General features: G+C 31.1%; 1 protein-coding gene across 1 annotated transcript in view; it reads left to right on the forward strand.

Annotated features, from left to right (window-relative positions):
- LOC129223189 (NADH-ubiquinone oxidoreductase subunit 8-like) overlaps positions 1 to 16128 on the forward strand; it is a 38180-nt gene that overhangs the window by 6739 nt on the left and 15313 nt on the right. The window contains 2 exon segments of the mRNA XM_054857758.1: positions 2843 to 2932; positions 12056 to 12228. Of these exon segments, the coding sequence (XP_054713733.1) occupies positions 2843 to 2932; positions 12056 to 12228 (263 nt within the window).

Genomic DNA, 16128 nt, shown 5'->3' on the forward strand with positions numbered 1-16128 from the left:
ACATTTGTTCCAAATTTCATCCAAACTGTAACATTATTTTTTGAGATATAGCACTCGCAATGAATAAAAAAGAACTTGTGATTGCACTATTCTATTTTTGAGCTATTGACGCCAAAATCAAATCAGCACTTTAACCCTCTAAGATCTACCTATCAATCAACTTTTGTATGATTCTGTTCATACTTCTTGAGATATAGGTTGCAAGTAACAAGGAAAAGCTTGATTGCTCATCCTCCATTTCAGCTACAGTGGCCGCCGCTTATATGAATCACATTTGTTCTAAATAGTTTTGATTCCATAAAGCGGCTGATTCAATAAAACAGCCCATTCAATAAAGTTGGATTTTATTCTGCTTTTGACATTTTGATTAATTAAAGCGATTGATTGAATTGAGCACTGATTCAATTAACCAGCGTCCACTGTATTGGCATCAATATTGTATCAGCAGTTGTACCCTCTATTGCCAACATATGGAGATAATTTTGTTTGGTTCTGCCCATTACTTTCTGAGCTGTAGCAGGTATCCATAATACAGAAAATGTTTAATTACCCCACCCCCTCTTCCATGTAGGAGCTGACACCAAAAACTAATGGTTGCTATTTCACATAGGAGCTGATATGTGTACCAAATTTTATTTGATTTCATGCAGTAGTTTTTTGCGCTAGAGTGATCATAAAAATCCGGTCACACGCATACAGACACACACACACACAGACATTTTCCAAAACTGGACTCAACACACCTCATAATATGCAAATCTGTCAAAATTGAAAATTCACAAATTTTCACGAAATCCAAGTCTTTCTTCTCCATATTCCCTAAAGCAAATTACTTTATGACAATTTGCAACGTAAAATCATTTTTAACCAAAGCTATTCTGCAAGATTAATCCTTCAGAACAGTATAAAATACAACATTGAAACGTAGTTATATACTGAGAAACGTGACTTTTTTCAACCATTTGATGCCAAAATAAAAGACTCTTCCATACTGGAATCTGGAACATGAGAAGAATATTTTATTTATCTGCTCAATACTCGGTCTTACTGCAGAAAAAATCATGACATTGAAATTTCAGGGGCACATTCTCAACTAAAAATGTAAAACCCTGTACAGGCACCCCTCTTATAACATGGTACTTCTACAACACGGTTTCAATATTACACAGTACCAAATTTGCAATTATTATAACACAGTTTGGATATTACACAGTACAAAACTTTAATTCATAACAACACAGTTTTGATGTAACACGAATTTTAAAACGAATCTGAACTTCAGATTCGTTACTTCAGAACTCTTCTGAACTTTCTGATCTGAACTTCAGACTGAAGCTGAGATTCATTACTAGTGGAACATACTCCTACAATAATCAAGCAGGTTACATTTTTTTTTGAAAAACTTAAAAATATCTTAGCCAAAATTGCAGAAGAAAAAAGTTTTGTAATTCCAAATAACCAGAAAGTTCTGGATTTCATAAACAGTGGTACATATCATATTCATAGTATTAATACTTTTGACTTTGAAAATCTTTTCACTAACATTCCCCACAATCTCATAATCAATTTTTCAAATAGAATCTTTGACAAATATGAAAAATACACCAATCTAGAAAAACATTCTTGGATTAACCTTGTTAAATTTTGTATTTTTGTGAATTACTTATACAATGGTTCAAATTTCTACAGACAGATAAATGAAATACCAAAGGGCACATCTTTTTCTTGTGGTATTCCAATCTATTTTTGCATTTTTATGAATCTATTTTTTTTAATAAACAACAGTATAGAAGCATTTAGATGTATTGAAGCATTTAGATGTATATATCATCATTTTTAACAACAATGATTTTCACAATTTACGTTAAGAAATTTACCCAAATGAACTACTGCTGAAACAAACGAATAGGGATGAGTCAGTTAATTTCCTTGATCTCAATATTCAACTAAATAATAAAAATCCCAGTATAGCTTTGTATGATAAACGTCAGGATTTTGTTTTTAAAGTGTATTCTTTAATTCATTTTCACAGTTGTGTCAGTAGAAAAGTGTTCAAAAATATAATCATTTCACAAATTATTAGATATAAAAAAATATGCAATAATAAAACAAATCTGAAAACAGTGATTCAAATTTTAACTGCAACCCTAACTGAGAACCAATATCCGGAGCATCTTACGAAACATTTCATTTGCAAGCTTGTGGAGGATTAGCGGTAGGTCAGTTTTTCTGTTTCTTGAATTTGATTGTCATATGTTCTTTCTTTCGATATTGAGTTCAATTGTGAATTTTGTTCTCTTGTAGTTTAAACTTTGTTCTATTTATCTTTATATAAAGCTTGTATTTTTGGTTTGTAAATGTTCATTGTTCTTACTTCTTGTCATGCTGATATTCTGGACTTTCAGTGCCCCCATTAGCTTGTTTTGTGAGATGTCGAGGACTAGTGCTGCTTTTTTAGGTAATTTCACCAGCAGATCTCACGAAACATCTCATGATTATTCCCTACCGTTGGGGAGTACCCCCTGATGAGGCCTCAGGGTCCTTTAAAAAAGTTTTGTTCAATTCTTATATTGCTATCAAATTTGTCGTCTACCAGTATAATAGAGCTGACTATGGCGCCTATTGATCTAAGTAGTGAAGTTCATTTTGATTGAATTGTCCAGGTTACAAACACAGTATATGATAGTGTTTCTTTACACACACACACACATATATATATATATATATATATATATATATATATATATATATATATATATATATATATATATATATATATATATATATACATACTGGTAGTATAACTTACTCATTCTAATGATAATTTCTTTTTTTTTTACAGAAATAATTTCTGATCCTGAGCCTGCAATGGATGCAAAAAGCTTACTAGATCGCTCTGCACACCATTTGTTTTTATCAGAAATTATTAGAGGTATAATTTCTAATGCTGTATTTGAGCGTATTGAGGAGGAGGAGCAACCATAAAAAAACCACATATTTCAAGGGATGCTGACTCCCATCCCTCGAGTTATTGTTATTATTATTATTATTTTTTTTTTTTTGTGTGTGTAAAAAGTGCAAATATTATGTAAATTTGTTAACCACTTTTTCTTTTAGTGATTTCCCTCAAACCCCAAAGGGAGTTCCCCAAATATATAGGTATTTTTTTTTGCTGCTACAGCACTGCATTCTGCTCTAGTCATGTTGAAAGCTATGTACCTAAAGTAATTTCTGTTATACAGAGTTTCTCCCAAAAGTAATGAGACTTTAAAAAAAAAATAGTTTTATTGATCAAACATGTAATAAATCTTAATATTCTTCAAGATAGTCTCCTCCAGTGTCTATATACCTTTGCCCATGTGTTTTCAATGCATTGAAGGTCCTCTGGAACATCCTTTTGGGAACACTGTTAAAGCACCTCGTCGTGGTCTTTTGAATAATGTTCATGGTTTCTAGATACTTTCCTTTCAGCTCCCTTTTCACCTTTGGGAGCAAGAAGAAGTCTGCAGGGGCTATAGGGGGTCTGTGGCACTGTTATAACACCGGGCCTGGTCAGATAGGAGTCGACAATGGGAACGATTGGACAAAACTTTTGACAAAAGTTTGCGCAAATCCAAGTCTTTCGTAACAGTGCGATGAACATCTGTTTTCGGCAAATTTAATTGTTTTAACATCAAACAAGCACTCATTCGGCGGTCTTTGTTCAGCAAATCTCACATATGAGGGACATTATCTTCCGTTCACAATGATGATGGACGCCCAGAAGGAGCTTCATCGGTGACTTCCTTCCGGCCGCCTTTGAGCTACTTGTGCCACTTTTTGACCTGCTAGTACGGCAAGTAATCATCCTTGAAGGCCTGAGTGAACTAATCAAATGTTTTCATTGCTATCTTTTAGAGTTTGACACAAAATTTTTATCGCTCCAAAGTTCTCTCCCTCCTACACACGGAGGTTCACTAAAATTGACCTCCCACCACTCTGAGAGCTCATAGACAACTGAACCTGGTGTCTCTGGAAAGCTTAGAGTCCCCCCTACCATTTCCAACCGGTCGCGCAGATGTGGGCAATGTAGTCTTTGTGGCAAAAGATGAGCCTCATTACTTTTCCGACAAACTGTGTATAATAAGATGCTTGAAATACATACAGCCGGACCCCAATTTAACAAATTCATCGGAACCAAAACTTTTGTACATTAAATCAGGGTTATTCGTAATATTAGGTTGGGATATTTTTAAAAAAAACTGCACTTACCTTATCTTAAACCTCTAATAAGTAACTGGGCAATTCCATGATGTCGAATGTAAAAAATGTAGAAAAATTTCTCAGTTTTAATTCCACTTTCCCAATGTGAGCTTATCCAAAAGGATTTAAATTTATTTACAAGATACTTACTTCATCCCACTGAATGAGAAATCATGTTAGTTTTTCAAAATAGACTCCTAAAGTATAAATTAAAAAAAATTTAAAGACTTGGTGTCGGACGTAAACACACAAATAGTAAAATTAATGGTTCACTTGAAAATTATTAAAAGTCTATGAATTGGCTTACATTTTCATTTAAAAAGAATCTTAATTGTTAAGTATACTTATGATTGAAGCATATGTCACAGTTTTCAAATCATATTATAAAGAAAAAAATATTTTAAAAATAATATTAGCTTGTTGTTGGACGTAAATTTTTGGTGTTGGACATAAATTGTTCATGTTGGATGTAAACTATTGCTCTTAAATGTAAATAAAGAACAATGATTACAGTTTTAAATATGTAAATTACAGGTTAAAGATACTGAAGCAAAATTTACCAAGTAAATTTAGAAGTAGGTTGGGGGAAGTGGGTCACTGGGGTAAGTGGCACCACCCTAAAACTGAAAAAAAGCGTAAGGTTTTTATGCTTTTTACATTCACCATGTCATGGTTCCTTTATATAAAGGGTACTACTTAACCCCATTCAACCATATATGTATATACAGTAAATTCACTAAGTTGTTTTTTTATGCATGTTTTGCTTTAACTTTGAAATTAAAGACAAAAATAGGAGAAACGCAGTTGAGAACATATGCTGTTTAAAGGAATGTAACGGTGTTGGACATAAAAAATGTTTTATGTCTGACACAATGATTTTAATAAAAAATATTCATTTGTTACAAAATTAAAATAGGTTACATTAATGAGATTGAAAATCTTGCTTTGTACCCAGAAATACATGTATGTAGCTTTAAAATATTGGCTCATCATAATTAATTGCAAATTTCGGTTTTGGACGTAAAACACTTAATGTACACCAGAGGAATTCTTTTACAAATCAAAATGAATTATATTTTGACACATTTTTGCAACATCACCAGCAACACATTGTATCGTTAAATGGTTATTCATCTCAATTCATAATATTGGTATGTATTTTTTTGGAAAAAAATGGAACTTCTTTGAGAGTCACCAAATATGGTTTGAAAATACTCAAAATGTTGACCTTAGTTTAACCTCCTTTAACTTATTTATAACTGAAGTCATCAAGTTTTAGACAGGCATTTCAAAATATACAACTCTTTACCTTTAAAATGATACCTTATTTGTTTAGAAATTTTAATTTTCAAAAGTTCATCATCTGGTTGATCTTATTATGGAATTGCCCAACTGCACAAAAATATCCATAATTAGAAAGTGTGCACTTTTCATTCAGCATTTCACGACTTATTACACACTAGTTAATTTTTAATTTTAAACTGCTGAGTAATAGATGTTTGACAATTTCCTTGATGCTTGACTTGAAATAGTTATCTTTTGACTTTATGGAGAGAAGAAAATACTGTGTCATTTGCAGCCTCCCTCTGCATGAAATATGTTTTTTCAGTTTCCAGGCCATGTAAAGCACTTGAAAAAGTAAGTTTTATTGGGAGTTTCATTATCGCTTTCTGAATTAGAATCAATATCCGTTGGTTGCCCCCTCGTCCGTCAAAAATGGCTGATTCCGAGAAAAGTCTTTTTCTTCCTTTTACAATCTAGATTTAACATATGGAAAACAATCCAATATTTCCTATTTCAAATAACCAAAAATTTTTTTTTTCAGCTTTTGAAATAATTTATTAATTCAGGGTTTATTATTTGGTATTTCGGTTTTTGCCTTTATTTTAGTCAGGGAAAAAGGAACATTGGCTAAATCGCGAAATTCGTTAAATAGAGGTTCGTAAAATCGGGGTCCGACATGTGTAACATTTATGTTTTCGTGAAATGGGATTTTTTGATGCTGGAAGTGATAAATTAGAGCAAATATTTTCTACTGTAGTTGGGGCAAACCAAACCTGGTAGCTTTGAAATGCTAAGCCTTTCACACTGCTGCGAGGTTAAATTTGCCCCAGCTATAGTGATTTAGTTTTTTGCTTATCATTTGTAACCAGACTCAAAAATTATATTGCCCACCATATCCAATGTTTGTTACCATTCGAATTCTGCCTGTTTTTTTCTCCCTTACCTGCCCAGCCAGGCATATCATAATTAAGATATAAATAATTTATTAATTTTTTCTTAGTTTTGTCGCAACACATTTCAAAAAAGAAATCCACTACTTGCTAGGGAAAGAAAGTTGTTAGTCAAAGTAGTTTTGACAACTTATTTTCTTTCTCTTTGTTAAACTAATGCAGTAGCATCCCGTTAAGGAGGGTAACGGTGTCATGCAAGTGTCTAAAAAGTATACAAATATCAATATAATGCTGAATTGTATAATTTCTTTTCTCAACATTCAGTTATCTTTCATAGGTTAAACTTTATGGATTTCATTTTCTATTGCACTCATCTTACATCTGCTTCAAGTTTTTCCCCATGGGCATTCTTTGATTGCATTATTATTTGTTGCAACGATGTCTTCACCATCATCATATTAGGGTTAATATTTTTGCTAACATCATTGATTTTCAATATCAATGTTTTGTAATTAAACCCAAAAAAAATCATTAAAAAAAACTGATTTTGTTCATAAAAATAATTATGATGAAAATTGTATGGTTAATTTGTGGTGGAGAGATGTATCATATTTGAAAATTATCTTAATTGGTTGCCTAAAAAGTGTACTTTTGAGTTGTGGAGAAAAATTAACAATCTTCTTTCTGAGCACACTATTAATTAGAATATTGAGAGATTATAACCTTTCCCAAATTGTGTAAATAAGTTAATTTTGTTTTCCCTTATAAGTGGTTTATTTAATTACTTAAATTCAAATTTTACTTTAAATGTGTACCATACTGTTCATAGTACCTTTCATATAGAATGACATTATTAAGTGTTTACAATGGTTGAATATCTTTTGCATTTTAAATGTAATTTGTACAGTTCTTCCTTGCATGAGCACAGCTAAATGTGTGTGGAAGCTTGGTGGTTATTCCTAAACCACTGGTTTTAAGCCATATAATTAATCCTAGTATGGTAAAAACATATACACAAGTATAGACCCCAAAGTAGGCTGCTCTAATGAAATGGAAGGTGGGCTCAGATGAACCAAGCACTTCTTCCAAAGGTCTATTGTACCGTGGGTGGACCCTATGACCTGAAGAAAATTTTGACTGGTTATGACCCAACTAGAGATTTATTCATTCATGGGTGAGAATGAATGGAACAAATAGGACTTATTTACGTATTTATTTTATTGTTGTTTTTAAAGGTTGATTTTTTTTAATCAAATTTTCCGGAGCATTTGAAAAGGTTCTGATTAGTAGAAAAAATAACAGAAAGGAAAGAATATCTCATTCACTACTTTCCCCTTCTAGAAATATTTAGTCTTACAATTTGTTTTCTTCTTTCTTTTGTGTGTTTTAGTAAGCATGAAAAATATTAATTTCTTCCATTGATTCCAATTAACCATTAAATAACTCATTTTTAGTCCTTGTATACTGAGATAAAAAATTAAATATACTACTGAAACTGCTTCTATTGTTTTGTATTGTTGTTCCAATGTTTGCTTTTTAAAGGTATGCATGAGATAGTCATTTCTTTGCATTACTTAATTTGAAACATTAATAATTCATCATTCTTTGTAATTTTGCTTTGAGGGTTTAAAAATCCCATAAAAGTATGATAAATGATCTGTGAGTTCAGTTTTCCAATAAGAGCATTTGTTAGTCCATTGTGTTTGAAAATACATTAAAAGACTCAGTTTCTGAACATCAATGGGTTTTTTTTTGGGGGGGGGGGGTCTGTTTATTAATGTGATCAATGTTTTAATTTTGAGCATTGATGTTTTTAAAGATTAATGTTTTTTCATCATTGCTGTATCTAGTAAAGACCTAAGTGTTAATATTTAATTTCCAGCCTCCTGACACCAGAGGAATTTCTCCTTTTTGAGGAATTACATAGTCACTGAACTTTGCAACTGTCAGTGGTGCAGCATTCATTTCTTTTTCCCTTAAATCATCTAAGTAGTGGACATTCAGTAAACCTAATAGCTGTTAAAGCAAAGGAAAAATGTCACACAAAAAACTTACCTAACATAAGATAAATAAATACTTTTGTGCTGAACAGTAAAGTAAGAAAAAAAGCACAAATTGCAGATAACTGCAGACACTTTTTTCGGTGTTACAGGGAATGCCTTTTTCAATGCAAAAGTAATGAGCTTATGGATGAAAAGACACCCAACAAATGTCAAGAGCAGATAAGTATGCAGCTTAAAAGATAAAAATATTGGATTAGTCAAGCACCTATGAGAAAATTATAAACCAATAAGGAATCAATAGGAATGCAAGCAAAGGTCACAAGCTCTCTCTGAGGTACAGTAAACCAGAAAGAAAGAATTCAATTGTCCAAAGATTAAGCCAAAGCTTAAACAAAAAGAAAATGTCAATAACCGTGAACCGCAAGAAAGGAGAATCAGAATGGAAATTTAAAAAAACCAGAAAATAAAATAAACAAACAAAAATATTCAGAAAAAGGAAAAGATAAATAGAAGGAAAAGAAAGACAATAATTAATTTGAATTCTGAATTCAAATTATGTTTTTCGCAACCATGAGTTACGACAGCTTTCCCTGTAACGTTGAAACACGTGTCTGCTGTAAACTGCAATTTGTGCTTTTTTGACGTTTTTCTTACTTTACACAACATGTTTCTCAAAAATGCTAAGGTAGCTACTCTAACAACTTTAAATAACAATTAACACTTATGTTGATTTTTGTTTTTAAAAGGTGTTTGCTATTTATGACATAATAATTAGTGTGGTCATTTAATTATTTATTATATTTTTAGTATCTGAGCTTTGCACGAATATGTATTATTGAAACTTGTATAAAAATCTTTATTTTTGTTTCATTTTTAGTTTTCCTCTATACTCAATGGATTAATACATATGTTTCAAATATTGTAGAAAACAATCTAAAAAATAAAAGTAGCATAAAATAGTACATTGTATTTGTAATTTCTAATTTATCTTTCAAAAATTGTTAATCTTAAATACATGAATTTTATTACCTTGTGGATTAGTTATTCTATAATTAATTCCTAAGAACTTTTAGAATTTTTGATTTTGTACTAACATTACACAATTTTCTCCTGCTTTTTCATTTTGTTAGATGGATAGCTCCTCAGTAGCAGAAACGTTCTAGCCAGTCTGTGACACTATTTTGGGCAATTGAAAATAATCTGCAGCATTATTATTGGTTTTATTTTTACTTTTCATAAAATACACAAATCTCTTGTAAAGGTCAAGATTCAGAAATTTTTTAACTGGACAGTGACCACTTGACCCGAAAAACTTAGAGGCCACCACTGTCGCCGAGTTTTAAAGTATAAAGGGGGGGGGGGGTGCTGTTTTCACTACTTTCATCAAAATAAATTTTACTAAATCCTGTGAAAAAACAATTTGCACATATTTATTTAAATATGAAAAATTAAACTTAAAATATTTTTTTTTTTCAAAAAATGAATAAATAAATACATTAGTAAATGAGAAGTTATCAGGAAACTGCATTTAGACGAATGTTTTAGTTTATAGCAACGCTTCCAAAGCAATCAGGATAAAATACAATTGTGCAGATAATAAGTCACATTTTTCATGAAAATAATTTGGAAAAAAACATGATTTATTGTACATTTTATGTTATCTTCAATAGTTAGTATTGAGGTAAATATCCAATTCTGTTTTTGGAAACTTAGGCAAGTAATAGTTTCGTTTGTTTCCATCCTGCGAATGACCAAACATAGCGTCTATGCGAAAAATTCATGATTATAAATATATTTTTGAATTAGTTACATAAAAGTAGCAATAAGTACAAAATTGAGATGAAATAGGTCAGTTTTTAGCAAATTAGCCTTTAAAGCAATGAAGATAATATTCTAAAGATAAAATTTTGCATTTTCAAGACAATAATTAAGAGCTATCCGAGAAAAATGGCACATTTTGCATAATTTTAAACAGGTTGCATTCCAATAAATTCCAATTCCATTTATGAAAACGTTAACACTTAAAGAGTCTTGAGTACCAATATCTTGGGAATGACCAAACATGGCGACTATGCCAAAAATTAGGATATAAATTTCTGAATTTGTTGCAAAAAATAATTTAAAAATAAAAATCTTCATGAGACTACACTTTAATTGAAAACTTATTAGCACTTTTGCAGCCAAATTGAATTAGGATAAGGTGAAATTTTAAATATCAAATTCTTCATTTCTCAAGAAAATTATTTTAAGGAATAAAAAAATAAATAAATGAATAAACGATTTACTGCACATTTTAAGTTATTTTTATTACTTTACAGTTAAATAAAACATCCAACCCTGCTTTGTTATTGAAAACTTAGGCACTAAAGCATCTTATCTACTTCAATCTTGTGAATGACTAAAAATGGCGACCATGTTTCTAGCTGAATTATCGCTGTTCCGTCAGGTAGTATAAGGGACTTTCTGGTCAAAAAATTATTTCCAAACAATCTTTGCCAAGTTGTTTTTTTTTTTCTTTTTTACTTTCTTTTTCTTCTTTGGTAAAATTATCTGCAGGCCGCTGAAAAATCTGTGACTCACATCTCGCAGTTTCTGCTACCGGGGACAGCTCTATGCTAGTTAAAAATAATTAAGTTTAAATTGTAAGCTATTCCAGTATTAATGCTCGTACTTATAAAACATAAAAAGAAAAAAAAAAAAAAACATACACTTAAATGTGGTCTTCTGATGAAAGAGATTTCATAATTTCTGTTTCCAACCAAATCCAACTTAGTGTCATTAATTTTCAGTGTCTAGTAAAGCTGATGAAAAAGCAGGGTCAGATTAAGGCATGGGCCCATGGAGAACAGACCCTGGGCACCAAGGAAGGGAGAGGGGACCAAATCTATGGATAAAGTTTTTAAAAAATTGAGTAATTTCATATCGTACTGTTACTTAATCTGAAAGAAAAAAATACCCTTAAAATTTAAATCACTAAAGGCTTAGCATTATATTTACACCATTGTTTGATTTAAAAGCTATGCAATGGGCACCTTTGATACATCTTATTTCAACCAGATCAAATATCAAATTTCACAATAGCTTATGTTGCAAAGTTTATTAATCACACGTATCACTTCTACTTATATTATTCTACTGACATTATTTCTACTTGTTATGTTCAATTGTATACATTCTGGCATATGACTTTACCAAATTTTGCTTGTCTGCACTAGTATTACGTTTGGATCACAATAGTTTATTCTGCGTTGTATGAGGGGGGGGGGAGGCACCAAATAAATTTCGTGCCCAGGGTCCTCAAATGTCATAGTCAGGCCCTGTGGAAGAGGCATTCAAAAAATATATTTATTTTAGTACTGTTGATGCCACAAATTACCTCACTGAATGACACCAGTGGTAGGAACCTCACTGGTTTACGTTTTTCATTTCAATGTGCTTTCCTTCATTTAGTGAAAAAGCATAAATTTTTCCCTACCTTTAAGCTTACAAACTTTTTTCAGCCTGATGGTTTTTTATTTGTTTTGAAGTTGAATGAATTTTTGCAATATTTTGAATGTGATGCATTTGTCTTTGAAATATATTTTTCAAACTAAACTGATTTTGCCTCAGTTCTCATATTTTTTGTGTTTGTTTTAGGAATGGGCCTCACATTAGCTCATATTTTCAAGGAACCTGCTACAATTAACTACCCTTTTGAAAAGGGTCCTTTAAGTCCCAGGTTTAGAGGAGAGCATGCACTTCGACGGTATCCATCTGGAGAAGAGAGATGTATCGCTTGCAAGTTATGTGAAGCTATTTGCCCAGCACAGGTTTGGCTTCTTTGGTTTCGGTATATTTTTATCATATGGATAAAATAAGTGAGCATTTTTAAATAGTGGATTTAATCGTTGTGAAAATTTTATGTTTTTTATTATAAAAGTTTTATTAGTAATCAGCATGTTGTATGAGTTTGCTTTTATATACATTAGTATTGCAATAAATGCATTTTTATAACCTTATTGTAATACCAGAATATGGTTTTAATGTATAATTAATAACTATATTTTTCCCTTTTTTTTTAAACAAATTAAGGTGTTTCTCGATGCTTCCGTTTGTCTTTAAAGTTGTACAGTGTATAAAATTTTCTCTTTATTTGAATGTTTTACCTTATATATTATTATTAGAGTTTTTGTTAGAATAAGATTTTATTCATGTGGCAAATCTAACCTTTGGGGATAAATTGTACCTTTTTTGGTGTGATTTATCCATTTTCAAAACTTGTTTCCTGCCCCCTACCTTTATTTTATTTTTGGATTCCTGCTAGCATCTCTCTAGGAAAAACTTTTTAATGTTTTCTGCCTTAGAAAACTGAACTGTTTAAGGCAGTGGTTTCCAATGTGTGGGGTGCGCCTTGCTAGGGTGGCATAAAATGATTCTAAGAGGGGCATACAGCTGTTTTTAACATATGTTTTTTAGTACTCACTCAAACTGAAATCATGAAATCAGTGTCTTAAAATAAGAAAGCGCAAAACATCATCGCTATACTATTTGGATGTGAGCTCCCACACTAAGAACATCAATACATTTGCAAGGACACCATGGTTAAAGACAATTTTTCACTCAAAACCAAATCTATACATTGTACAGTAGTATATTCTAATAGCAGACAGTCACTGGACCAGAAGTTTTGTCCTTTATTGGCAGGCATCCACTTTTTTTAGAAGAATCACTTTAAGAATTTTGCTTTTTGAGCATAAAGCACTGAACTTAACTGGAACTGCAATGTTAACAAAAAGAGTGACTTTCCAGATGTGGAGTGAGTCCAACATGATGATGCATTCTGAACAACAGCTGACTTGATTGAAATTTTGACAACACAAAATACAGTAACACCATCAAAATCAACATTTTGTGTACATGGTTAAGGTTGATTGCAATTTGAAGAAAAAACTCAAATGATTTTTTATTTATTTATTTATTTTTTTTTTTTTTAAAGTATAATTTTGAAGAGAAAATGATGTTACTTCAAAAGCATAAATAATAAGGATAATTAATTACAAAATGATTAAAAGTTATTTAACATTTTAGAAACAACTAACAAAAAGAGTATTGTTATCTTTGTACTCTGGCAGACTTATTATAATTGCACATTATTTATTTCATTTTCAAAATGTAGCCAATTACTTTGTCTGGCATAAAATAAAGATAATGCACATTGGATAGGAATTAATTTAAATAATTGAAATATTTATGTAACAGATTTTGCCGTATTTTTATCTTAAACTATCTATCTTGTCATTCATAAATGTTAAAATTATTGCGAGCATCTCTCACAGAGTCTACTATACTAAAAATCAAAATAGCCTTTAAACTACTGCATGTGTTTCAAAATTTACTAATTTTTCAAGCATCTTTTCCATTCATAAGTACTCTATACTTATCACCGTCCAAATTAGTAAATTGTTTGGTTATTGTCCTTTTAAGAATAAAAATTGAAACATTCACAACTATGATCCCCATTTTAATGATTTCATCAGTCCTTTAAAATTTCTGAAAGTTTTCCTACTTGAAAAAAGTTAAACAGACAATACAATATAAGCTTTTCTTTTCATCACCTTCCACAACATCAATTGATCCTTTTCAGTCCTTTCAGATGCCATTTCAACTCAACTTATGCCTTTCAACTTATACTTTCACACTAAGCTGAATTGATTATGGTTTGGAAAAACTATAAGAGGGTTACTTTTGCATAGCAACTGCAGTGAAAATAAAACATTGAACATCTCAAAACAGATTTAAGTGGGGAAAAAGGGCAAATTTTATGTTTAGATAACTGTCCGTTATTTGGAGTGTCTTGCTATTTGGAGTGCATTATGTATAACAACCTATAATGAGGGACTGGGACTCACAAAAATGTCCTCTAATTTGATGCATCAGCTATTTGCGAGTGTCTGTTAAGGAAAGTTTCAGTTTTAAATTCACTAATGCTGTATTTCAAACATCTATTTTTGTGTAATTTTGTAAGTGTTGTTAAATGTAGTAATACTATCAATATACAAATTTCAAATGTAATTAATAAATATGCTTTGCTGCATAAAAATATTTTATACAAAACATGGTATCGTTTTTCTAACTCATTAACAAATAGTAACTGTAGAATAGCATTTATGAAATTGGATTATTATGAAAGTTGAGGGGACAGGACAATTTGTTTATGAAAGTGCGAAGTATAAAAAGTTTGAAAACTACAGGCTTAAGGGTATGTAATTCAGGTGTCCTTTGAAATGTTGACACTTGAATATAACTTCTTTTTTGCTTGACACTTTTTCCAGCTGTTAAAGTACCCAAAAAGTACTATTTTCAACAATCCTTAAAACCGACATTTGTATTGGCATCCCAACATGAATTGCTAATTATTGGGCCTTTTTTAAAGTTTAAAAATTTTAAATTAAAAAAATAACAATAAAGATTGGAAGTTATGTTAGGTTAATAAATACAATGAAAGCTAATGTAGATGTTTTAAAAATGCATCCCAAAAAATTCTGGCCATCACCTTTTTGGGGAATTTTAGTCTTTACTTTTTAGAAGCCAAATTGCCTTTAGGTGCCTTTTTCATCAAATTTTCAAAATTGAATATATGATGCATTCTGATATTTGTATGGCCTAAACTATGTGTATGGTCATGCACTTTACTTTGATCATCACTCAAAACTATATCATGGATATTTTAATAATTCTGAAAGAGTAACTTTAAACTCAAACTTATAATTTTTAAAGTCTGACCATGCATTTAAACTCATATTCAACTGTTAACAGTCACAAACATGGAAGCAGATATTTCATGAACTTAAAGTTGGCTGTGATTTCTTCTGAAGTGTTAATTGGTCTCACAAAGCTCTTCTTTTTGCCCAGTTTTCTAAATAAACAAAAATTTCCTGTAATCTGTTATTTGAAAAAAAAAAAAAGAATTCATGTGATCAATGTACAGAAAACTCCTAATTATCCATAGTCTTTTACACTTAAAAAGAAAAAAATATTTTTTTGGCGATGACTAACTGAATGTAAATAGATGCGCACATTATGACTTAGGAAGTGCAAAATCTGTTTCTTGACATTCCTATTTCTTTCTTCCCCCCCTCTTCCAATGATGACCCTTTCATGGTCACCGAAACATGATTTTTAGATCTACACAACTTAGGGCTTTAGATCTATACTACAATACTTACGTTCAGAAAAGTGACTAGACCAATCTTTAAACTATTCCTGTTACCTTTTCTGAGCATTTTTAGGTGTAACCTAGCTTGATCTGTTGAAATTATCTGCTTGTACGATTTGCTCTTGTATGTGTGCAATCTGTTTGCATTAATGGCCAAGCCTCTTTAATGTTTAAATGCATTTTTACATATACTGTTATCATTTTATCTATTGTTTAAATGTATGCAATTGTTATCGATCCTTTTCAGCTATTAACTTTTTAACCCCCTTGCAGTTGGCCAGTCCCAGAATTACATGTTAAATGGACGAGATATCTGGTCAAGAACTGCAAGGTGGTTAAGCTACTAAGCACTTGCTTCATTTTTACCTAATTTTCAGATTATCCACGGTAATTCTGCCAACCTATTCTGCGGATAATTGGGAGTTTACTGCAGTTGAAATTTCAACAGCATTCTAGAAAGAGACAGCATTTAACAAATACAAACCTTTTTTAGCTCTACTAACACCATTTTTAT

This window comes from Uloborus diversus, chromosome 1 (genome assembly GCF_026930045.1).
Source record: "Uloborus diversus isolate 005 chromosome 1, Udiv.v.3.1, whole genome shotgun sequence".
In the NCBI taxonomy this organism is placed as follows: domain Eukaryota; kingdom Metazoa; phylum Arthropoda; class Arachnida; order Araneae; family Uloboridae; genus Uloborus; species Uloborus diversus.